Source organism: Sorex fumeus, unplaced genomic scaffold, assembly GCF_029834395.1.
Source record: "Sorex fumeus unplaced genomic scaffold, SorFum_2.1 ptg000006l, whole genome shotgun sequence".
NCBI lineage: Eukaryota > Metazoa > Chordata > Mammalia > Eulipotyphla > Soricidae > Sorex > Sorex fumeus.
This window is the reverse complement of record NW_026606063.1, coordinates 131,377-155,417: the sequence shown is the minus strand read 5'-3', so window position 1 is coordinate 155,417 and position 24,041 is coordinate 131,377. Positions and strand designations below refer to the sequence as shown.

The following is a 24,041-nucleotide window of genomic DNA, read 5'->3' as shown; positions in this document are numbered from 1 at the left end:
CATCGGTTCTGGGTTGCTGCCGGCTGCATGCCAGGAAAGACCACCAGGAGCTCCAGGGGCTCGGCCCTCGCTCCCCATCAGTGTGGTGGTCCGTCGCTGCCAGGACGCTGGCAGAGAGAGCTGAGGAGCTGAGGCCCCGGCCAGGGTGCCCAGCTCAATCATCCCCAACGCCTCCTTCACCAGCTCCGGCAGGGCCTGGCAGGGCCCTGGCAAGGCTGAGGATGTCCAAGGCTTTCCGGCCTCAGCCTGGTGGCGTGCAAACGGCAAGCATGCCCCTTCGCAACACAGAAGAAAGGGTGGGCCACGGGGGAGGACAACAGACCCCTTCCACGCGCTCCACTAGGCTTCCAGGCCCACAGAGGGGAGGAGAGCCGGGACAGAGGGGAGGGGGTAGGAGGGGTTCAGAGGACGGCCCGAGTGGACACTACGCTAAGCTCAGCTCCCGCCTCCGAGCGACCATGGGAGGACCTGTGCCCGGCAGGGACGCAGCGGGCTGGGGTCTCTGCAGCTGCAGGGACCTGGGCAGCCCCCACCACCCACAGAGCGTGGTTTGGGGTCCTATCCGCACACGGTCTCCAGCGACGCCTGGTGGTGGCCCACGGACACACGTGTGCCCAGACAGACGTGCCAACCCCAGCCGGCCTGGCACCGGGGACACCAGGGGCCGCTCCAGAGCGACACCTTGTGGTCACCATGGGCAAGGCCTGAGCTTGCCTGGAAGCCAAGTCAAGGTCAAAGGCAAAGGCTGGTGTCAAGCTGAGGTGGAGGCTGACCCAGGCCTGTTTCGAGGGTCTTGGAAAAGCCCAGAACAACAGGCAGGGCCGTGGAAAAACCACGGTCCCAGAACAACAGGCGGGACACGCCCACCCCGCACAGCACAGCACAGGCCAGCCGCCCTGAGTCGAGGGTCCGGAGTGGCTGGTCTGGGGGCGCCTCCGGCCTCTGCCCACGCCAGCACACCTCCTTCCTTTCCCCAGGAGAGCAGCCTCCTGCCCGCCAACGTCCGCCACCCCTGTCTCCTCAACTTTGCGGCCCCCAGTTCCCTAGAGACCCTCCTCTCTGTCCCTTCCTCCTCTATCGCTGGAGACCAGAGAGCGGGCGGGGGGCACAGGTAAGCCCAGGCATGTCAGTCCTAGGGAGGGGTCACAGGGCTGGGCGCCTGTGTGCGGACCTCAGGCCTGTTCCGAGGGTCTTGGAAAAGCCCAGAACAACAGGCAGGGCCGTGGAAGAGCCACTGCAGCTGCAGGGACCAGGGCAGCCCCCACCACCCGCAGAGCGTGGACACTCCAGCCTGACGAGGAGCTGGGGGCCTCCTGGCTTGGGCCCGGAGCAGAGCAGGGCTCCGTCCCCGCCACTCCGAGCCCCACCCTGACCCCCTGAGGTCTTCATGTGCCTTTGTCCTGTCCCCCTGCTCAGAGAAGCGTGGGCTGGCTTCCGGCATCCCTGCAGCACCGTGCAATGTCCCCGTCCCGAGGCGGGGCTGTGGTCTCCTTTGCCAACCCCATCACCTTCACTTCCCCAATCCTGACCAGAACTCCAGAGGAGCAGAAGCCTCTATACAGGACCAGGAGACCCCCAAGTGGGGGGTGGGGTAGGGAGGACACCTCCGCCCCACCAGATGCTAGTGCAGGGCCTAAGGCCCAGGCCTGGGGCCGGGTGGGGGGCCGGGAGTGCGTGAGGGAGTGGGTGTGTGGGAGCAGGATACGAGGGGGGAGCTGAGTATGGTGAGCAAGCAGGGGTGGTGGGGGAACTGGGTGCAGGTGGCAGAGCTGGGCGCGGGTGAGGGGAGGAGCCCTCACTGGGGAGGCCCCTTCTAAGGTGCTGCTGAGAGGAACTTGAGTGCAGCCTGCGGCTGGGCCGGCTTCCTGTTTTGTGAGGCCAAGGCTGGGCCCGGTGGAGGGCGCGGGGCCAAGGGGCCAGGGCTGAGCCGTAGCCGCCGAGGTCGGGAGGAGCAAGCTGTGGGCCATGCTTTCCCGGGAGCCAGAGGCAAGAGCCCAGGTAATGGGTCCAGTCGGGTGGGCTGATCGGGGCTCTCGGGCAGGGGAGTGTGGGTGGGATTCCGGGCAACCCCATGCACAGCCGGGGTGTCTGGTGCAGGGCTCAGACCCACAGCGGGGATCCCACAGGGACAGGCCCCTGCCCACACCCCCTGGCTCACATGTGGAGGCCGGCCAGAGGCCCAAGGACAGTGGTCAGGGGCTCTCTCACTGCTGCTCACCGAGGCCGGAGGGACAGCCAGTGTCCCTCTTTCCAGCTACCCCGGGCTCTGGGTGCCCAGGCCAGAAAGACCTTTCCATGACCCCCGGGGCCCACGGAGCCCACTCCCAGCCTCTGGCCCAGCCTGGCCCTGTGGACGAGTGGGAAGGGACAACGCCAACTCCTGGGACCACCGGGGAAGCACAGCAGCTGCCCCTCCAGCCCCAATCACGGCCAACTCTGGCCACCGGAAGCAGGGCGACACACAGAGGGCCTGCGGGGGCGAGACTGACTCACCCTGGGATCCGCAGGGGCAGAAGACCCCTGTCCAGACCAGGAGCCACACATGGGGATCCATGACCCCCTTCCAGTAAGCAGGAGGCGGCAGGTGGACCCCTGCTCACAGTCTCAGCCGCCTGAGCCCGTTCGGACGCATTCCAAGTGTCTTGTGGGTTCCACAAAGTTGGCAGGGGACATCCTTGGCCCCGGGGCTCAGCTCCTGGGGCCTGGGTCTCTCGGGGCAATGTGAGACACGAGAGCAGGTGGTTCTGGGCCTGGGCTCCCCACAGGCCCCAGTCTTCGGGAGCTGGAGCTCCCAGGGCCTCACGAGGCCCTGAGCACTCGGTGCTGGGGCCTGTGGGGGATGCACGGGCCTGCACAGCCCCCTGACACACTAGAACGGGCCTCTCTGCCCTCATGGGGTGCGAGGAGGTCAGGCGGGACCTCTCGGGGAGCGGTGGGCCGGGGCGGGGCTCGTGCAGAGGGCTGGGGTCTCGGCGGGGGACAGGGGGCAGGGCTGCAGGCGGCTCTGTGCCTGGAATAGACACAGCAGCTGCGGGCCACTGGGCCGGTTCCGGTCTGTGGAGGAGGCAGCAGCCGCAGCACCCGCTCAAGCACTCGGGGTGCTGGGACAGACACGCTCCCCGCACGGAAGGGCAGGGGTGCACGCGGAGAGGCCGTGGCCCACACGGCACCGTGATCCGTGAGGCAGGTAGGCCTGCTCGGTATCCAGGCGGACAGGGCCGGGTGCAAAGCCCCGAGGGAGGGGCACTGTGCAGGGGAGCAGGACTTGCTGTAAAGGCCCTGCTGCCCACGGGCCCTGGGAGGGGTCCTTCACCCTCCGGGCACCCCACTCTGGCCTGGGAGAAGGGGCTGAGCATCCGAGGGATCCCAGGGGTCCCTGGAATCCAGAAGGGGTGACACCCTAAGACCCCACCGCAGGCCCAGACTCAAGGCCCATTCGATCCCCCCGGCCCCTCTAGGTGTGGCAGCGACTCCAGGACCAGGAAGGCTGGCCGGACGGCTGCTCAGAGGCCCCCATGCCCGGCCCTGGTCCCAGGCGCGCCCCCCGCCGCATCCGCCGCCCCGAGACCTACGAGGCCAAGTGTGAGCGGCGGCAGGAGGCCCGGGAGAGCCGGCGCTGGCGCCCCAACGTGACCACCTGCCGCCCAGCAGGGAAGGTGGCACGCGATCGGCTCCGGGAGCGGCTGCAGGGTGCGAGGCAGCGCCAGCTCCTCCTCCGGAGGCGTCTGGGTGGGCCTGAGGTGGCCGGCAGTGAGTCCCTGCTGAGGAAGCAGGTGAGCATGTCCGGGACATGCTGGGCCCAGCAATCCTGGGGGGAGGGGGAGGACGGGACAAGCCGCCTGAAGAGCAGGTGGCCCTGGGCCCTGGCTCCCCGGGGCCGCCCTCCTGTCGGCTGGCACGGGCACCCGCCACTGCTCCACACCACCCTCACGTGTGCATGCCCACGCAGCCGTGGCCCTCCAGCACACGTGTGCGGGAACACAGGCACACTCGCCATCACGCGTGCCCTGCAGAGAGGGGCACTCCTGCCCCACGGAGGGAAACAGAAAGAGCAGGCCAGGGCCCGCAGGTCGGCGTGAAGAGCCCACCCTCAGCAGAACCCACTTCCTTCCAGTTGCCGGGAGCCAGCCCTGAATTCTGCCACCCACCCCAGCACCCACCTCCCTCAGGTGGCCCAGGAGACCTGGCTGGGCCCCGGCCCCACAAGCTGCACTGCGGTAAGCGCAGACATGGTAGGCGGTGGGGCCCCAGGGAAGGCCCTGCTGCGCCCTGCCCACCTCTGCCCTGCCCTCCCGCTGCCCGTCCTGGCCCCCCAGCCTTCCCCCCGCCCCTCCAACGCTCCTTGCCTTGTCTCTCCCAGGCACCCAGACACTGGCGGAAGGAGCCAAGCCCCCTGGCAGGAGGGACACAAGCCAGCAGACCAAGTGAGCCCACCTCGTTGGCCCTCCGGTGCTCAGGGAGGGGACCCCGGAAGTGCCTGAGACAGGGTCCCCACCCGCCACTCGGGTCCAGGGCCCGCTGTGCCCTCGTGGGGCGGCTTGGGGGCAGCAGCTCTCTCTGCCTTGCAGCTGTGGCGTGGCGGTGCTGGATCAGGTAGGAGGTGCCCCCAGCCTTCTCCCCCACACACTGGACCCCCGTCCCTGGCCCCACCTCGATGACGCCCTCGGGGCCCCCTGAGAGCAGCCTGCCTCACCCTGACCTCTCTCGCCAGGAAATCGTGCAGCTCTCCGAGTACCTCAAGGTAAGGCCCGGCGCTCCCCGGCCCACCCACCACCGCTCGGGGGTCTCACGCCTGTGTCCCCACAGGAGGCGCTGCAGAGGGAACTGGTACTGAAGCAGAAGATGGTCCTGCTCCAGGACCTGCTGGCCACGCTGACCCAGACCTCCCACGACTCCTGGACAGTACGTGGGGCCTCGGCCCAGGGAACAGAGGGCGACCCTGTCCCCGCTCAGGACTGTGTCTGTGTGCACCTGTGTCTTGTATGTTGTGTGCGACCATGTGTGGTCGTGTATCTGTGTATACCTGTGTGCCCGTGTACCCCTGTGTGTGTGTGCGCCTACATGTGCTGTGGGTCTGTGTGAGTGTGCCCATGTGCTGTATGCCCACGTGCACCTGTAGCTGTGCCAGGCGTCAGCATCCGCCACGTTTCTGTATCTGTGCGCCCATGTCTGTGTGCCCATATGTATGCTGTGCCTGCATCTGCATGCCAGTATGTGTCTGTGTGCCCATATCTGTGTGCCATATGACTGTGCCCATACGTGCCTGTGTGCGCGGATCTGTGGCATGTGTATGCATATCTGTGTACCATGCGTGTGCCTACATCTGTGTACAGTGGATCTGTGCGTACTCGTACCTGTATGCTGTGTCTGTATGTGCCCCTGTGTGTCTGTGCACCCTTATCTGTGTGCCATGTGTGTCTGTGCCTGTGTGTGCTGTGCGTGTGTCCGTGTCTTCCTATCTTTCAAGCAGAATGTCCAAGTCTCGGAAGGAGTGCAGATAGGAGTCACTGGCCACTGAGCCTTGGCCCAGCTGGGAGGTTGGGGCGGCTTGGGGCAGGGGGGCAGGCAGACTGTCCCTGTGCCGAGGACAAGGAGCCCTACCATCTCCCCCCTCCTCCTGGAGTGGAGACCCCAAGCTGTGCCTGGGGCCAGGGCAGGGCACCAAGTTTCCCGGGTACCTGGTGTGACCAGGACTCACCTGCGTGCCCTCACCAGGGGCAGCTGAATGAAGACAAGCTGAGGAGCCGACTACACACCCTGGAGAGCCAGCTCCACACCTGCACGCAGGTGAGCCCTGCCCCTCCCCCCTCCTCCCCCCCCCCCCCCCCCCCCGCCCTGCCAGGGCGCTGACCTTAGGATCCTGAGCCCAGGGCAGAAGAGCCATGAGCTGACCTAGAGAGCCTTCCCCACGTGGCTTTTGGAGGGGCAGCCGGACAGGCACAGCGGGCTGCATCCGCCCCCTCCCCCCCCAGCTCAGACTCAGACCATCAGGCAAGAGCTCCATCTGCTAAACGTTTGTCTAGGCTCTGGGCCAGGGTTCGTGGGGCCCCCAGGGGCCTGCATACTCCCATGGTCCCTGCAGTTCACGCAAGAGACCGCTGATACCACTGAAGGAGGTCCCCAGGGATGCAGTGTGGAAGTACAGGGAGGGACACGCTGTATAGCTGACAGGCAGTGCAGAGGCCCACAACAAATGCCCAATGAGGGACGAGAGGAACAGCCCTGCCCTCACCACATCTGCCCAGGCAGGAAGGATCAGGAGGTCCACAGAGAAGTCCAAAGGCTTTATTGAGAGATCAGGTGGGAGGTGGGCCTCCTGGGGGGCAGCAGAGTGGCCTGACACAGACAAGGCTGAGGCCCCAGAAGGGAGTAAGGGTCGGGCTCACCTCTGCAAGCTGGTCTTCTGGGTCTCCGCCCCAACTGTCCTGGGTACTTCCATGAGGGAAGCCTCACCCAGGTGCCACCTCTGCTCTGACCGGAACTTCCGGTCCTCTGAGTGGCCCCTCCGGGGTCCAGTCTCCAGTGCTCTGGGGCCCCTTCAGAACTGGTGACAACTTTAGGCCACATCTTATTTCATTCGTACACTCCGAGAAATGCGTTGCCAGGCCCCTGCCCCCACCTCACTGGCTTAGTAACCCTCGTACCTGGGTCCCATGACAAGGCTGAGACATGGGCTGCCTCTATGAGCCCCGATACTTCAGATGGAGTCACACCATGGGCTCTCAAATGCCACGGAGTCCTGACCCACCCCTGCAGTCCCTCCACTGGCCTAGCCCCCTGTGCCCACAGGCCACCCGGGACTGACCCGGTAAGCCCGGCCTTCCCGGAGGCCCCAAGGCTTCTACCTGCCCCAGGCAGAAGTGACAGTCCTGTCCCCCACCATGACCCTGGGGGCCAGAGAATGTGCTCAGAACCTGGGCCCTGCTCCTGAAGGAGAGATGCTCCCTGGGAGACGGTCCTGGGACGTCAGGGGCAGGCCGGAGAGCCAGCGACCCCTAAGAATAGCGGAGACCCCTCCAACATGCAGGCAGGAGTCCAGGCTGACCTGATGGGGCAAGGACGGACATGGGTGCCAGGCAGGGGACAGGGGCCAGTCCTGCTTCCAGGCGTCTCTTCCCAGGGTGGGCCCCAGCACCCAGCGGTTGTGCTTAAGCCCACGTGTACGAGCGTGTGTGTGTGTGCCGTGTCTGGCTGCAGAAAGCCACCCCACGGGGCCTGCGGAAGGCCCTGCTGGAGATGGAGCAGCGGCAGAGCAGCTACGAGCTGCAGGCCAAGGAGCTGCTGTGGAAGGTCCTGGAGGAGAAGAGGGCGGCCGAGCAGCAGCTGCGGGGCACACAGGTGAGCAGGCAGGCCCGGCGGGCAGGCCAGGTGAACCGGACAGCAGCCGGGCCTGCCATGCCCTGCTCTCCCCGCAGCGGTCCCTGGCGCTGGCTGAGCAGCAGTGTGCGGAGTGGAGGACCCGCTGCCAAGCCCTCCAGGCAGGAGGGAGCAGCCCACAGGGCCAACGCAGCAGCTGCAGGCCACAGGTCAGCCGGGCTGCTCAGTGGAGGGGGAAGGGGGGGATACCAGGGGGCTCCAGGCGACATGTGAGCCCAGCAAGCGCAGAGCTCCTCACCAACCCTGGAGGAACTGGACCCTGAGGAAGGGGACTGGCCTCCCACTGCCCACACCCCTCCCTCACCCTCCTCTGACAGGGGACGGTGCAGAGCCCAGGCCTGGAGGCGGCAGCAGGCTCGCAGAGGGACAGCGGCCCACACGGCCCCGTGACCACACCCTGCCCAGGTACCCTCCCAGAGCCCCTCACAGCACTGGCCACGCCTGAGCCCAGTGGGCCCGAGACGGGCACAGCCCCACCTACCCCGTGACCATTCTGGGCCCTGCCCTGATCTGCAGCCTCGCCCTGTGCTTCCTTCCAGTCCAGCCACTGCAGCCGGACTGTCCCCATGCTGCAGAGTGACCAGTAGGGTGAGTTCTCCCTGGGTGGCCAGGGCTCCCGTCCACCCAGAGCAGCCCCAGACGGGCACAGACCAGCTGCCAAAGGGGGCAGCGGGCCAGATACCCTCCCTCACTCCCCTCCCCACTCCAACCCCAAAACCACCTTTCCAGAGCATGGGAAGTGGGGGGGGGGGCAGAGAGAAGTGGGTGTCAGAACACACTGGTGGGTCCTTATCAGACGCCCCCAACTGAGCTGGGATGAGGCAGCCAAGTCACCTTCCCCGCATGGAGCTGGCCTGGAAGACAGCCAGGAACCAGGGGGTGCAGACAGGAGCAAGCAGCAGAGAGCCTGGGGGCAGCCCCAGCCCCCCACCCCCACCGGGAGAACTGGGCGCCCAAGCACATCCCGGCCAGATAGTGACGCCTGTCCCTGCTCCTCACAGAACCGCAACGGGGCAAGCGTCCCCCTCCCCAGGCCCACAGCTGTATCCGGAGTCCCTGCTCAAAACTTCGGGCACCAGCCTGAGTCCCAGGGTGCCCCAGTCTGACTTGGGGGGCAGAGCCCACCGCATCACCCTGCTCGTGAGGCCCTGTGCAGACAACCTGCAGGCAGAGTTGAGGCAGCCCCATTTCCAGCAGGTCTGCTGCAAGATGCCATCCCACCCGCCCCAGCACCAGACGGTGCCCGCCTGCCCCCCAAACTCTGACACCAGAGTCTGGTGTCACCACCCGATGCACCCAGGCCTGGTGCCGCTGGTCAAACAGGAGCAGAAAGGGGGAGTCTAGCCTCCCCCAGGAGAGGCCCCATGTGCACCTCGTCCAATAAAGGCCATGTGAACCCAGGACTGCATGTCTTCTCACAGATGAGCTGCAGGGAAACCCCTGCCTGTGTCCTGCCTGCCCCCACCCCACCCCTGGGCAGACTAAAGCCCAGTGGACCACCAGCACACAGACACCTACGTACGCGGGCCTCGGTCAGTCACAGAAACCGCTCTGCCACAGGGGACTCAGTGAGAAGCCAGCCTCAGTGGCCTGAGCCCCTGCCCTGGATAGATGGCCGACACTAGAGCTCCCCCTCATCTCGGGGGGGGGGGGGGCGTCCCCTTGGACATGGCCAGCCAGGCTGGCCCTCAGTCCGGGCTGCTGTGCTGAAGCCCGGGCAGCCGGGATTGTGAGAGCCACGCCCGAGGCTCTGCTGCCGGGGCCAGGGAGGAAGCAGGGGAGGGGGTGGTGACAGGGGTCATGCCCTGGAACCCACCAGCAGTGGGGGTGCATTCCACGGTGCTCGGGTTCTCTCCAGGCCTCTTCCCCGCCATGTTCTAGGGGATAGTCACCCCTGAGAGGGGTCACCAGACATATGCATTAACCATCCTAGAACCTCCCCATGTCCTTCCACACGTAGCTCCCCGCAGACCCCCAGCTACACCCCGACTCTGAATATGCATTTATCAGCCACATATTCAGAGTGCACCCCCGATAATCCATGAACACAGACAACCATTCACACGCACCTCCTGGTTCTCATATCTGAACACACGACCATTCACACAATGGAAACCTCCAGGTCACACAGAAATATGCATCACAACTCACATGCTCCCAGCATACTTTTTGGGTCACATATGAACATTCATCACCCTGCACACACAGCACACCTCTCAGATCACACATGAACACGCATCACCATTCACACAGAGTACATCTCCTGGATCATACATGAACGATCGTACTCAGATCATACATGAATATGCATCACCATTCACACATCAGTGCACTTCCCGGTCCATATACACGTATCACCATTCAAGTGGGCTGGAGTGATAGCACAGCAGGTAGGGCATTTGCCTTGCATGCAGCCGACCGGGTTCTATTCCTCCATCCCACTCAGAGAGCCCAGCAAGCTACCGAGAGTATCCTGCCGGCACAGCAGAGCCGGGCAAGCTCCCCATGGTGTATTTGGTATGCCAAACACAGTAACAACAAGTCTCACAATGGAGACGTTACTAGTGCCCTCTCAAGCAAATCGATGATTTGCTACAGTGCAGTGCTACACCATTCACGTGCACACACAGTGCACCTCCCTGATCATACATGAACATGAGCCACCCCTCAAGTGCATATGCAGTGCCCCTCAATTCATACATATGTTATGATCTACACCTGAGCACCTGCAGACTCATGCATGAACACGTTACCAACCACATACAAGTGCCTGCTGGGTCACAAGTGAGCATATCACTCACACACATACCATCTACACACAGAGACATGTTAGACCTGGCCTGTCAGCACACGAACATGCAATAAAGGCCCTTGGGCACCCCCAGGACAGCGGACTTGTGCAGAGACCTGTGCCTGGGCAGAGCCGCGCAGCCTTGGTGTCCCACCTCCTCCTGCCTGAGAAGCTGCCCTGCTGCCAGGGTCAGCCCACCCCGGCAGGGAACCCCTCCACCCCTGCCGCCTGGCCACCGGCGTGCTTGTGTGAGTGGGCATGAGTCCACGCGGAGGTCCCGTTCCAGTTCCTGCCTCCTGGCCTGAGGGCCTCCTCAGCCTGGCGGGTGCTAGAAAGAGCAAAGGGGTGCGGGCCTCAACCACCACCAGCACCCCAGAGACTCTTCCATCCGACTGGAAGCCAGCACCAGGCTCGTGGGCCAGTGGCCACCCGCCAGAGGCTTCCTCCCAAGGGAGCTGCCCAGGAGGGAGTGTCAACAGCCCTGGGCCTCCCCAGCCCAGAGGCCACGTGGCCACAGGAATGGGGCAATAAAGGCAGCCTGACAGGCAGGACGTCATGGGGCAGCAGTCTCAGAGATGGAGACCCTCAATGCAACCTGCTGTTAAAAGAAATTCACACACACACACAGTCACACGAATGGAACTTCACTGGCCCCAGACCTCAACACCCGGTTTATTAGGGCTCGACTCAGAACAGCCCGAGCCTCCCCCAGCCAGTCCATCATAAGAGGGGGAGTCCCGGGTGGTCCCTTTCCTTCTCCGCAGCACGCACGGCCCGCGACTCGCCCTCCGACCTCGTGCCCCAGTGCGCGCTGCGGCCAGGCACGCCCGGGGCCCCCTCCACGCCCCCCGCGCCCCCGGGCCGGGTCAGAGGGCCACGGCGGGGAGCGTGACCACCTCGGACGAGATGCTGAGGTCGGCGAAGTCGCTCTGCGCCCGCCACCGGGCCCGGAGCTCCCGCTCCCAGCTGCCCAGCGCGCCGCCCAGCGCGGGCACCAGGCGCTCGGGGACGCTGAAGGAGCAGAGCAGGAGCTCGAGCCCCGCCGGCGGCCAGCGGAGCCGCGCCGAGAACACGCGCAGCGGCACCAGCGCCAGGCAGCCGGGCTCGGCCTCGGCCGGGCCCTGGCCCGGGCGGAAGGTGTAGGCCGCGGGGTAGCCCAGCAGGACGCCGAAGAGCGCGCACAGGCTCCAGTCGGCCGGGCGCAGGCGGCTGCCGCTCACGCCGGGGCGCAGCCCGCGCAGGTGCGCGCCCAGCTCGGCCAGCAGCGCGCGCAGGTCCGGCCGCTGGTCCAGCGAGCAGAGCGCGGCGTGCGGCTGCGCCCCCGACACGTCCACGAAGGCCACGCCGCCGGCCCGCACCAGCTCCAGGTGCTGCCGCGCGCGCTCGGGGCTGAGCACCAGGCGGTGCTCGCCGAGGTCCAGGACGTGCAGCCGCTGCGTGGGCAGCCCCAGGCCGCGCAGCGCCTCCAGGTAGCCCCGCAGCTCGGCCTCGCCCGCGCCGCCGCCGTCGTACAGCAGCGCCGGCTTCAGCCCGCGGGCCACGGCCAGCACCTCCGCGGCCAGGTGCAGGCAGGCGGCGCGCGGCGGCCCCCGGCCCCGCCGGCGGCCCGGGCCCAGGCTCCGCCGCGCCGCCGCCACCAGCTCCGGGGCGCTGGGCGCGCGCGCGGGGGCGCCGGGCACGCGGTCCCCGGCCTCGCGGCCCGCGGCCTCCTCCATCGGCGGCGCCTCCCGGCGGGCCGGGGAGCGGCGCGGGCGGCTGAGCGCGCACCCTCGGCCCCGCGCCCCCGGCCCCGGCCGGCCCCGCCCGGCCCGCCGCGCCCGCCGCGCCCGCCGCACCGCCGGCTCAGGAGTTCCGCCGGCCCCGAGCGCGAGCGCGCGCGCGGGCGAGGCTCCCGGGCCGAGACGCCGGAAGTGTGAGCGCCCCGCCGCCCGCCCCGCCCCTTCCGGCCTAGCGCAGGAACCGGGAGAGCCGGGCGGGCGCGAGGAGGCGAACCCTGGGAGCGGAACCGCGCGCGCGGCGCGGGGATTGGCGGAGATGGCCGGGGGAGGCGGGCCCTGGGAGCGGGACTGCGCTGGGGAAGCGAGGACTGGCGGAGATAGGAGGGGGCGGGCCCTGGGAGCGGGACCGCGCGGGGGAAGCGAGGATTGGCGGAGATAGGAGGGGGGCGGGCCCTGGGAGCGGGACCGCGCGGGGGAAGCGAGGATTGGCGGAGATAGGAGGGGGCGGGCCCTGGGAGCGGGACCGCGCGGGGAGCGCGGGGATTGGCGGAGATGGCCGGGGAAGGCGGGGCGGAGGGCGGGGCTGGAAGGGGCACGCGGGGGTCTGGTGGGGGCGCCGGGCCGGTGGCTCTGTGCGGAGCCGCACGCTGCGCGGGGCGTCGGGGCGGACGGAAGGCGGCCAGGCCGGCGGAGGCTTGCGTGGGGTCGGCACGTGCCGGTTGCGAACCCTCCCCCCTCTCCGGGGCACCTGGCCGTCCCCCGGATTGCAGGGGCGCGTCGGGCGGACGGTCCCCGCCCCGAGGCTGGTGCGCCCACCCCGCCGCACGCACGGGCCGTTAGCGGGAAGAGTCGCTGCGCCTGCCCGGCGGGGTCGTCCCACCACTCACACCTCTGTACGCCCGCCAGGGTGGCCCCTGACGGCGGGAGGATCTGAAGCCGGTCAGCCCCCTGGGGCGGCCCTGAGCGCGGCGTGGGCAGGGCCCGCCCTACCCGGCCGTTTCGGTCCAGCCTGCCGCCTCTGGCCGCCCACTGGCCCCAGCACCTGGAAAGCGGCGCGGCCGCCTGGGAGGGCCCCATGCCGGCCTGCACCCAGAACCTACCCCCCTTGGGGTCACTTGCCGCCTTGGACCCATCTCGGCCCAGCCCAGGAGCAAGCCCGCCGCCAGTCGCTGCTCGGAGCTCAGCCGGTGTCAGGGCCCCGGCAGGCACCACCAGCTCCGGCCCTGCTGCACGGCCAGCTCCCACACTCATCCCTGCGAGGGATGCTGGGCTGGTCAGTGGGCGCTCCACGAGGACCGAACTCTTCCTCGGCCACGCTGGAGACACGCCCCCTCCTCCCAAGGCCTCCTGGGCTTGCGCCACCCACAGCCACTGCTGCGGGGGCAGCCGGGGAAGGGGCTGCCGCTCCGCTTCCAAGCCAGGCGAGGCCACAGCAGAGGGACCTGCGAGGGTCGAGGCTCGCCTAGCGCCACCTCATCCGAAAACTCTGAAAGGCCAGAGGCTCCGGGATGACGCAAGGGGAAAGCGTGCTGGCAGTGGCCGGCACCTCCGCCAGGCTGGGGCCCTCCTGCAGGAGCCCACACCGGCACGAGCGCAGAAGACCCACTCCTGATGGGCCTCGGGGAGAGGGAGCCCCATCCTCCAGGGGCCTCCCTGCTCCTCTTCAGCGCCGACACCAGGGCCTGCACGGTCCCTCCCCCTCCGCAGAGTGCAGGCACGGGCACGCCTCTCAGACTTTGGCACCTCTTTCTATTTAGATACCAAGCCTGTTGCTAAGCGACCAGTCTCCCCGCCTGCTCACTTCCTGGGAGGGGTCACTCGCTGTACTCGCAGAACAGGTCAAACTGAGGAGCAAGGGGGAAGAGGACCCAAGAATGATGCCAGCATGTTCCGGAAGCCGCGGGAGGGGGCGGGGGGTGCAAACTGGACCCAGGTGCTCCACCGGGTTACTCAGATTGGTCCAAGGTCACAGGCAACTGGCAGCAAAGGTGCCACAGGAACCTGGTCCCGACTACCCAGCCAGCCCCTTAACTGCCACCTCATGCCATTGCACCCAGAGAGAAGAAAGGAGTCTGAAGGGTGACTTTTCCATCAATTAAGTCAACTTTCAAGCCTTGGCAGAGTTGGAGGATCAAGAAAGACCAACACATTAGGGGAGCCAAGCGGGTTCAATCTGCATAAAAAACAAACCACCAGTATGTACAATCTCATCTATAAAAATAGCAAGAGGCCGGCCTGCCTGGCTGGGGGCAGCTGCATGCCGGACAGTTGGGGCAGCACTGTGCAGGGACAGGGGGCACTGAGGCCTGGCTACTGGGCGGGCAGTGCGGGGGGCAGCTGCATGTTGGGGGCGGCTGGCACGGGCTGCCAGCCGTCCTGGGTCTGCAGGATTCGGTACAGCTGCTTCAGCTGCGCGACAATGTTGTCTTTGATGTCAGGTGTGGAGATCTGCAGACGCACGCTGCCGCTGTCGAAGGAGCGGGTGAAGTCGCCAGAAAACATCTCGTAGATCATGCGGGCCACCACGGGGATGACCTGTGGGACAGCGCGGGGGTGAGACAGGGAAGGGTGAGACGAGGCTGGAGACAAGGACAGCGCAGGGCGCTGGGACAGGGCTGAGCAGAGCCCGGGCCGGGAAAGGTGGCTCCGCACAAGCGGATGCACTTCATTTAGCACAACTCTGACCCTGGAGGTGGGGACATGGGCTCTGGGACTCCCGCACCTACCTGGACCAGAATGAGCTTCCTCTCTGGGGGCTTCCCATCTGGCCATTCCTCCCCAAAGCACAGGTGAATCTCAAACGGCGGCTGCTTCTCGATCTGCCCCTTCTGGTGGGCGATGAGCTCTGGGGAGTGAGAGCCTGCCTGTGAGCACTAGGAGCAGAGGCTGCACACACCCAGCCAGGACATGGTCGCCGGCGACCCACACTCACAGCAGCCACCACCACCACCAAACCTGCACCCGCCCATCAGCCTGTCCCGGGCGGGGGTGGGGGGCTGTGACACTGCTGGTTGAGACCCCACCGCAGATCCACCCTGCCTCTTAGACATACCCAGTTGACTGAGGCTTGGCCTTCTGTCCAAGGGGCTGCCGCCCCGCCCCCCGAATCCGAAGGCCGCCCAGAACCCGCCCCGGCATCCGAGGAGACCCACCGCTGAGGAACGTCTCCAGGCAGAAGAGTTTGACCTTCTTCTGCCTCTCGATGAGGTTGGGCACAGCGGGCGAAGGGGCACAGGGCCCAGACCAGTACACCTTGCACTGGCACAGACGCACAGCGTAGATGGCGTGGCCGCTGACCTCCAGGATCAGGCCCCGGTCCATGACATCCAGCAGTTTGCTGGTGAACAGCTTCTGCTTCTCGTTGCTGATGTGCTCCGGGCCGGGGAAGCGGACCTGCTCCAGGCTCACGGGCCCAAAGAGTTCCTCCTGGTCAGGCATGGGGCCCAGGTCCCCGTAGAAAAGGCGGCAGCCCTGCGGGTTGCTCACCGTCATGGTCTGCCCATACTCCTTCCCACGGTACTGGAACTTGATGTCCAGGTCGGTCACTGCGGGGAGAGCTCAGTGAGCACCAGCCAGGGCCAGCACCGGGCCCTGCCACCGCCCTGCAGGCTCTGGGACCGGGGGCATCCACAAGGTCACCTGCAGGTGCCACACCCTGGATACAGCCCCTCAGGAACCGGGGCCAGAACCCGTGGCTCCCGGCTTAGGAGTAAGAGCCAAAGCCGGCCCCCTCCTGCCCCCCAAAAGGAACCTCTGCTGGCGGCAACTGTCCCATCTGACAAACGTCTCGGCCATGCGCCCACCGGGCCCCTCACACATCTGCCAGCCTCGCCTCGAGTCCTCCACACCTCGCGTGAAGGGAAGATGAGACCAACCCATGCCCAATCCAGAAAGTTCTCCCAGGGCCCCAAACCCTCAGACTCCCAAGCACTCCCTCAGACAAGTCATGGCCACTTCCTTCCCTGGCCCCCTGGCCTGGACCCCACCTGGCAGGCCAAACATGGACCCAGCTTCCTTCCCACTCCCGCCGCCACCAGTCAGAGATGCACCCAGCAGGCAGCTTCCGCCCCAGTGACTCATCGGCCAGGCCCGGGGACAAGAAGAGGCCCGAGGGGGCACGCACTGGGCAGGGAGCTGATCCACAGTTCCGGGGAGCTGTAGAAGGGCTGCATGGGGGCAGGCGGCACTTCCATCTCCAGGGGCTCCGACTTGGGCCACGCTGCTTCAGGACTGCAGTTGCCCACACTGGCTGGTGCCATGGGGGACCCTAGAAGACAGGAGGTGGGTGACCGGAGAGGCAGGGCACTGCACTCAGGCTCCAGGCGCCTGCGTGTGCCCACAGCTGGGGAGAGTCAGGTCCAGCCCAGGCTCATACGAGGCTCATACGAGGTGCCTTTTCCGAAGAGGGGCAGGCAGACGTGGGGCTTTCTGGGGGATTCCCGTGAGAAGGACGTGAATCAGGTGCCCCGAGACTGGGCCCTGGCGACTCAACCAGATGGACCTGCTGAGTCCACTGACTCAGTGAGTATGAGCAGACCAGCACTCAATCCGAGACAGCCATCCACGGTGATCAGAAAGATCCAGCCCCCCAGAGAAAGGATTATGAGCTTAAGGGGGAAGGAAGTCTCCTTCATACCACTGCGAACTTCAAACCATGGAAACCTCACTGTCTACTCAACCCATCCCCAAGGAAAGCAGCAAAGAAAGACCAGGGCTGGAGCAATGGCACGGTGGGAGGTTGTCTGTCTTGCCTGGCCAGGATTTGACCCCCAGTATCCCATACGGTTCCCAGCCAGGAGCAATCGCTGAGCATCAGTGAGCGTGACCCAAAAACAAAACAAAAAAAGAAATACGGAAAGTTGGAGACGGTCCCCTGGGCCAGCCTCTCTGGCTGGAGCTCCCCTCTGCCCATGCTCAGCACCGTAGGTGGGCCTCCAGCACACTCCCCCTGTGCTGGCGCTGCTCTGCCATCTCCCAGAGCTGCCCGCTGGGGGGCACAGCAGGCACAGACCATCCATGACATTCCCTCCAGTGAAGAAATGGCAAAAGGGCCCCCAGTTGGTGCTGCGCTGACCTGGGGCCAAGTGAGTAGCCCTGAGTGGGTCCAGTCTAGGACTGCTTAGAGGGTTCTTGCCTTGCACACACTGGCCCAGGTCCAATCTCCAGCACCCAGGAGGGTCCTCTGAGCCCCACCAGGAGTGACCACAGAGCCAGGAGTAGGCTCTGTGTTGGCTGTGGCTCAAAAACCAAACACAGAACACAGATTGCCGAGAGAGGGAGGGCTGGGCTCAGGCTGCAGGGCACAGGAGGGGTCTACTGACCAACCGGCCGGGGGCCAGGAGTGGGGTGGGCCTCCTCCTCAGCTGGCGGGGCGGGTGGGGAGTGGGGAAAGAAGCGGTGGGTGCAGAAGGAGCCCCCAGCCCCTGGCCTTGGACCCACGAAGGACAGGGGCGGCATTAGGTGGAGCCCAGGCCAGTACGCCCCAGGGGACCAAGTGTCCCAGACATGCCCCAGAGCAGGCTGTTCCCTGCACTGGGTGCCCAGGAGCTGCAGAGAACACCAGCAGACTTGACAGCAGGTGGCATGCTCCGCACCCGTTTGAGTGTCTGTGCCCACATGCCACCACGGATGGGCTTACGCTGCCCCCTGTGCCCTTCCCTACTCACCGCTGATGTTCAGGAAGTGGAAGGTGTCCTGGATGGGGACATGGTGCTGAGACTGGTCCAGCTCATCCTCCTCATCCTCGTCGTCCAGTTCGTTGTCCTTCTCGTCCCAAGGGGCAGACCCAGTGGAACCTGCCCCGCGTACCAACCCAGGTCACGACTGAGCCGGGCCCCCACCGCTCCCCGGAGAGCGCCCCTTCACACATGGACAGTACCTCCCCACAGGGCCCTCACTCCCTGGGTGTCGCGGCTGGCCCAGGTGGGAGGACTGGACACAGCTAATGGGCACTTGCCTGGGTCCCTCAGCTCTCCTTCCCCCCTTTCTGATTGTGTTTCATTGGAATTTTCCTCTCACTGCTGGCCAGGGTTCTAACCGGGGCTCCGGGCAAGTGCTAGACCAGAGCCATGTTCTCCTCATCCTCTGTCTTCCTCCTCCTCCCCTGCCCATGTCCTTCCTCCCTGGCCCCCCTCCTCCCTGCCATGCCCCCTCCTCTTGGTTCCCCCACCCCGTCCCCACTGATGTTCTGACTCTAGGTCCTCCCGGCCCCCAGTCTGCAGGACCCTCACCTGGGTTGACAATAGAGCCCTGGGGCTGAGGGATGTCACACACTTGGTAGATCTTCACAGGGTTCATGGGCACCTCCTTGGTGCCATCGTACATCAGGGTGAACTCGCGGCTCTTGTTGAGGGCACAGCGGAGCTGGGCCTTCCACTTGGCAGGGTCCGGCTCATCCACACCCTCCTGGTACTTGCCCGTCTCCACTGCCCAGGCCTGTGGGCAGAGCACTGGTGTATGCTGTGGCCACCCCGAGCACGCCCAGTCTCTGCCATGGGCATCACGCAGATGCAAGCATACCTCACACCAGACACATCGTCATAAACATAGATCATATGCACCACACACACCATCACATACCATCACACACACCACACACACCAAACACATCATCATAAACACATCACGCACCACCACACATACCACACACACACACCAGATACAATTGTCATAAACACAAATCACACATCATCACACACATCACACAAATACGTCACACCATCACATATCATCACATACACCATCATACACACCATCACACACCACACACACCACACACTACACGCATCACACACCATCACACTCCATCAGTCATACCAGACACATCATCATAAACACACATGATGCACCATCACACATACCACACACACATACCAGACACAACTGTCATAAACACAAATCACACATCATCACACACATCTCACACACATGTCACACCATCACATGCCATCACATGCCATCACATACACACCATCACACATCACACACTACACACACCACACACACATCACACTCCATCAGTCATACCAGACACATCATCATAAACACACATCACGCACCACCACACATACCACACACAACACACAGTTGTCATAAACACAAATCACACATTATCACACATATCACACATACACGTCTCACCATCACATACCATCACATACACCATCATACATACCATCACACACCACACACTACACGCACCACACACACCATCACACTCCATCAGTCACACCAGACACATCATCATAAACACAAGTCACAAATACCAGACACACCATCACACTCCATCAGTCACACCAGACACATCATCATAAACACACATACCACACACACATACCAGACACAACTGTCATAAACACAAATCACACATCATCACACACATCACACACATGTCACACCATCACATACCATCACATGCCATCACATACACACCATCACACATCACACACTACACACACCACACACACATCACACTCCATCAGTCATACCAGACACATCATCATAAACACACATCACGCACCACCACACATACCACACACAACACACAGTTGTCATAAACACAAATCACACATTATCACACATATCACACATACACGTCTCACCATCACATACCATCACATATACCATCATACACACCATCACACACCACACACTACATGCACCACACACACCATCACACTCCATCAGTCACACCAGACACATCATCATAAACACAAGTCACACATACCAGATACACCATCACATACCATCACACCAAACACATCATCATAAACAAATTACACATTATCACACACACCACACACACACACACACACACCATCACACACCACATATCATCACATATCTCTTCACAGATATACACCCCTTCCTGTGTGCTATATCAGCCTCCAGGCAGAGAAGGCAGCCACAGCACACACAGACCACACATACGGAGACCACACGTGTATGCTACACACATGCAGACCACACACAGACACAGACCACACGCTGACATGTACACATGCAGGCCTCTGAGAGGGAAGCGCACCTCAGTGTGGCCAGCATCACCCGTGGAACGGAGGCTCTGGCCTGAAAGTGGCCTGGCTACACCAAAATGTTCCTGACTCTGGGGCCTGACTCTGGGGTGGGTGAGGGTCAGGGGGTGCTGTATGTTTGTCAGGACTGAGCTGGGGGACAAAGGGCCTCTGGGAGCCCAGCGGCTGTCCTTCGGGCCCTTCAGCTAGTGCCAGAGGGTGGTATCGGCCCTGGGAACCGGAGTGTGGGGACCTTACCGCCCCCACCCCCATGCAGTTTCACCCAGGAGCCCACCCACACTGTGGACGAATCCCCAGACCATTCTGGGTCTGCACAGGTCACGGCGCAGCCAGCGAGCCGGCGTCCCGCACCTTAAAGATGGTGTTCTCCTCCTCCTGCTGCGGGCTGTGGCGCGTGGCGTGCTTCCACGGGATCTGGAAGCGCTTGGAGTCCCGGTGCAGCCAGATGAGGCCTGGGTACAGGCCACTGTCCACCTGGGCCACCAGCCAGGGTTTCAGGCGCACTCTGCGCGGGTGCAGTGCCATGGCCTGGGAGAGAGGAGAAACTGAGTCACAGACGCACTGGGCCAGGTGGGAGGGGAAAGGAGCTGGAAAGGATCTTTGATTCCTGCTCCAATGCCATTTCCACCCTGGCTCCAGCCAAACCAGTTATCAGGGAAGCAGATCGCATTTCTCCCAGTTAAATCTGAGCAGAAAAATAGAAAGATGATGTCACCAAGCTGGAACATGCTTCCCCCTAAAGCAGGCGGGGGGGGGGGGGGCTAGGGAGGGGAGGAGGGCTGGAAAGGTAAGGGGGGAGGAGGAGGAGGGAGAGAAGGAGAAAGGGAGGGAGAAGAGGAAGGAGGGGAGAGGAAGGGGAGGAGGGGAGAGAGGAGGAGAGAGAAGGGAGGGGGAGAAGGGAGGAGGAGGGAGAAGAGAGAGGAGGGGAGTGAAGGGAGGCAAGAGGCAGGAAGGGGGGCAGAAGGAGGGTCGCTGTTTGCCCTCCAGCCCCCAGAGAGGCTGGTGCTTGCAGGCTGCTGGTGCTGTCTGCAGGGGAACCAGGGCTGGAGATGGGGCGCGGGCAAGGGCCTCGCTTGCAGACCAGAAGGCAGCTTGGCGCTGGCCCCAGGGCCCTTCTTCCTCTCTGCCGCCCACAGCCCTACACCAGGTGATGGGCACACGGGGACCATCTAGGGCCCACGCCCCTTTCCTGCAGCTGGAACCCTGGGCGAGGCCCCTTCCCATGGTCCCAGAAGGGAAACTGGGCCCATAGGCTGGCGGGGGGAGGGACCGATCCCTGACATGGGTGAGAGAGTTGCCTCGGAATGACAAGCCCACAGCCTCCTTCAGAGGCCCTTGAGATCGGTGCAATGCTGGCCCCCATAGGAGAGCTCATTCGCCTGACTCCAGCCTGAGTACAGGGCTCTGCCCGGGCCAGCGTCACCTCAGCCCCAGGGACCCCTTTAGCTCCCAGAGACCCCCTCAGCCTCCAGAGACCCCCTCACTCCCCAGAGATCCCCTCAGCCCCTAGAGAGGCCCTCAGTCCCCAAGATCCCCTCAGCCCTTCAAGCCCCAGATGCCCACTCAAGTCTCAGAGACTCCCTCAGTCCCCATAGACAAACTTCATCCTTCAGAGACCCCCCTCAGCCCCCAGGCCCCCCGCCCAGAGCAGCTGAGTTGAGGCTACCCACAGCACCAGGCCTCCTGGGTCAGACTCCCCCTGGAGGGGTCCCCGCCTACAGCCCCGCTCCCCGAGTAGAGCCTGCTGGCGCCTGCACTGACCCAGATACCAGGTGTGCAACCGGAGCCTCCCCAGGGAGCACCCCGAGTCCCGGGGGCTCCGCCCTGGCCTGAGCCCTGTGGGGTCAGGTGGGCCTGGCCTACTGAGAAGCCGGCACACTCCGGGCAAGTCCCAGCCTGCGAACAGGGGGAGGGACTCGGGGTGCCACGGGGGTGGGGAGCCCCTGGGCCTGCAGAGCCCATGTTGGCCCTGGCGAACCCTGGGTTCCCAGGCAGGCCCACCACCTTCCTTTGGGTGGGGGAGGGGACTTGTAGCCTTTGGACGGCCTGGGACCTCTTCCCCCTTGGCAGTCCCCAGACCCCCGACTGCACTGGTGCTGAGGCTAGCTGGGCAGCAATGAAACCAACAGGTTCCTGCCCAGACCCCCCTGCGCCAAGGAGCTCCTTGTGGGACAGGGACTGGGGTGAGGACCCACATCCTTAGGGAAACATCCGTAAGAGGAAGGGCACCTCGGCTGACAATGCCTGGGGGCTCTGTGCCAGGAGGGTGGCGTATGCTCCCAGACCTGCAAGCCCACGGTCCCGCCACAGGCAGTGCTCCCACTGGAACTCCCACCTCCAGACCGAAACAGAAGGAAAGAGGCAGGTGTGGCCCGCCCCAGGCCCCATGGGCCCAGCACAACGCTGGGTGCTGGGGACCTCAGGCCCAGGAGCAGAGCTGGGTTCCAGCCCGCTTGGTTTGAAGGAACGGACTCCTAGGATTTGTGAGGAAAGGACTCTTAGGATTCGTGCCCTTGGAGGGAGGGAGCAGGTAAAGGGGCTGCCCGGGGAGGCCGAGCCCAGGCAGCTACAAAGGCACCTTTCAAATGGAGCACAACTAGCCTTTCTGCAGTGGCAGGCAGTGGAAGGACTGGAGTCTTTCTGTCTGCAGATGCGGGTGGATGTCTTTCCTGCAGCTGGGAAAACAGGCGGAGAGCAGTTCACACTCCCGGACCCAGTCCTGGCCCCTGGCCCCCACTGGGAATGTGGTGCCCAGAACCTGCAGGCCCTGCCAGGGCCTCCTTCCTTCCTCCAGGGAGAGGCGAAAGTCAAGATGGGACTGCGAGGATAGTCGGGCGCTGCGGGCACCCACCTCCTCGACCCCAAACCTGCAGAGCCACAGACCCTGCTTGGTGGGGGCTGCAACGTCCCTTCCGGGCCCAGGAGCGGATCGAGGGCTTGGCCCTGGCGCCCGCCCGGGATGGGGTGGGAGACGGGGCTGGCCCCTAGTGGCCTCTGAGCGCCCCTCCCTGGCCTTTCCTCCCTTCCGGCGGGCCCCGCCCATAGCTCCAACCCTCACCCCCACATCCTTCTCCCAGGGCAGCCCCTCCCCCGGCCCGCTGCCCTCCTCGGCTCCTGGAGGAGTCGGGGTGACCCCTTGGCCACGGGCAGCCTGCGGGGAGCCCGGTCCCCGCACGCTCCGGCCCCCAGGAAGAGGCCTCCCCCACCCCCCGCGCGCAGCCACGCCCAGGGCCACCGCCCCGCACCCAGCTCGACGCCCCGGGAAGCCCAGGTGTCTCCAGGGCGGGGCCCAGCCCGGGGGGAGGAATCGAACTCAGGTCGCGGGACCCGGCGCGCCCCGACTTCCAGACACTCACGAGGACCGCGGGCCGAGGGGTCGGCGGCGCCGGGACCCCTGAACGACGGCGTAGCGCCCAGCGGCCGCCGCCGCCGCCGCCGTCGGGGCGGCAGCGAGGACAGGGTCGGGCGGGCGCCCCCGGCAAAGGCACCTGCGCAGGGTCCCCAGCGAGGGTCCCCGCACTGCGGCCCGGGCCCTGCGTCCACGGCAGCCGGGGACCCACCTTTCCGCGCTCGGCTCCCTGGAGCGGCCGTCCTTCGGCACCACGTCCCGGCCGGCCGCCGCGGCCCCGCTCCGCCGCGCCCCGGCCCTACCTGCCGGCCCAGGTGCGCCGCTCACGTCACTCCGCCCGCAGGCCCCGCCCCGGCCCCGCCCCCGCGCGCGATTGGCTGGCGGCGGGCCCGGGCCCCAAGCCACGCCCCGAGCGCGGACGAGGGCGGGCCCGGCCCACCTGGGCCTCTGGGCGCTCCGGCCCCCAGGAAGAGGCCTGCCGGGCCGGCCGCACCCCCCCCCCCCCCCACGCTGCCCACTCCCGGGCACGGGCGCCCGGGCTCTCTCTCCGGAGGCCTCCTGCCCGGACCGGGAGGTGCTGGCCCCTCACCTTCCCCGGGGGACGTGAGGCCGCCGAGGTCCGGCGTTCGGTTCCGCTCCACCAGCTGACGCGACGTCTGCTGGAGGCGCTCAGCGGACCCGCCTCTTGCCGCCCACGCCGGGACCCTGGCTGTTGCCCGCACACAGGGGCCTGCTCACCTCGGCCCCTCCATCCCCGGCTGGTACAGCCCAGG

General features: G+C 65.2%; 3 protein-coding genes across 3 annotated transcripts; 1 reads left to right on the top strand and 2 right to left on the bottom strand.

Annotated features, from left to right (window-relative positions):
- The first annotated feature begins 1,888 nt into the window (after window positions 1-1,888).
- Window positions 1,889-8,721, top strand: TRAF3IP3 (TRAF3 interacting protein 3). Its single transcript, XM_056125616.1, has 12 exons — window positions 1,889-1,998; window positions 3,459-3,773; window positions 4,115-4,217; window positions 4,361-4,424; window positions 4,569-4,593; window positions 4,679-4,741; window positions 4,807-4,902; window positions 5,716-5,787; window positions 7,198-7,338; window positions 7,416-7,526; window positions 7,695-7,782; window positions 8,411-8,721. Exons 1-12 carry the CDS (start codon window positions 1,966-1,968, stop codon window positions 8,719-8,721), a joined length of 1,422 nt encoding a protein of 473 aa, XP_055981591.1. The 5' UTR covers window positions 1,889-1,965.
- A 2,197-nt stretch (window positions 8,722-10,918) lies between these two features.
- On the bottom strand, window positions 10,919-11,883 carry CUNH1orf74 (chromosome unknown C1orf74 homolog). Its single transcript, XM_056125597.1, has one exon. It carries the CDS (start codon window positions 11,881-11,883, stop codon window positions 11,035-11,037), a length of 849 nt encoding a protein of 282 aa, XP_055981572.1. The 3' UTR covers window positions 10,919-11,034.
- A 2,156-nt stretch (window positions 11,884-14,039) lies between these two features.
- Window positions 14,040-23,573, bottom strand: IRF6 (interferon regulatory factor 6). The gene is made up of 8 exons (XM_056126778.1): window positions 23,480-23,573; window positions 20,271-20,447; window positions 18,117-18,321; window positions 17,553-17,681; window positions 16,010-16,153; window positions 15,039-15,431; window positions 14,613-14,731; window positions 14,040-14,421 (listed from the first exon to the last, which is right to left on the bottom strand). Exons 2-8 carry the CDS (start codon window positions 20,442-20,444, stop codon window positions 14,197-14,199), a joined length of 1,389 nt encoding a protein of 462 aa, XP_055982753.1. The 5' UTR covers window positions 20,445-20,447; window positions 23,480-23,573; the 3' UTR covers window positions 14,040-14,196.
- Window positions 23,574-24,041: the final 468 nt, after the last annotated feature.

Bases quoted from the DNA above. Each gene is read 5' to 3' on its own strand.
- TRAF3IP3 (XM_056125616.1), top strand. From the start codon at position 1,966: ATGCTTTCCCGGGAGCCAGAGGCAAGAGCCCAG. The intron at 4,742-4,806 runs GTAAGGCCCGGC...GTGTCCCCACAG, and splicing joins AGCTCTCCGAGTACCTCAAG to GAGGCGCTGCAGAGGGAACT. The intron at 4,903-5,715 runs GTACGTGGGGCC...TGCCCTCACCAG, and splicing joins CCTCCCACGACTCCTGGACA to GGGCAGCTGAATGAAGACAA.
- CUNH1orf74 (XM_056125597.1), bottom strand. From the start codon at position 11,883: ATGGAGGAGGCCGCGGGCCGCGAGGCCGGGGACCGCGTGCCCGGCGCC.
- IRF6 (XM_056126778.1), bottom strand. From the start codon at position 20,444: ATGGCACTGCACCCGCGCAGAGTGCGCCTGAAACCCTGGCTGGTGGCC. The intron at 14,732-15,038 runs GTGGGTCTCCTC...CTCACTCCCCAG, and splicing joins CCTGGAGACGTTCCTCAGCG to AGCTCATCGCCCACCAGAAG. The intron at 14,422-14,612 runs GTAGGTGCGGGA...GCTGTCCCACAG, and splicing joins GGAAGCTCATTCTGGTCCAG to GTCATCCCCGTGGTGGCCCG.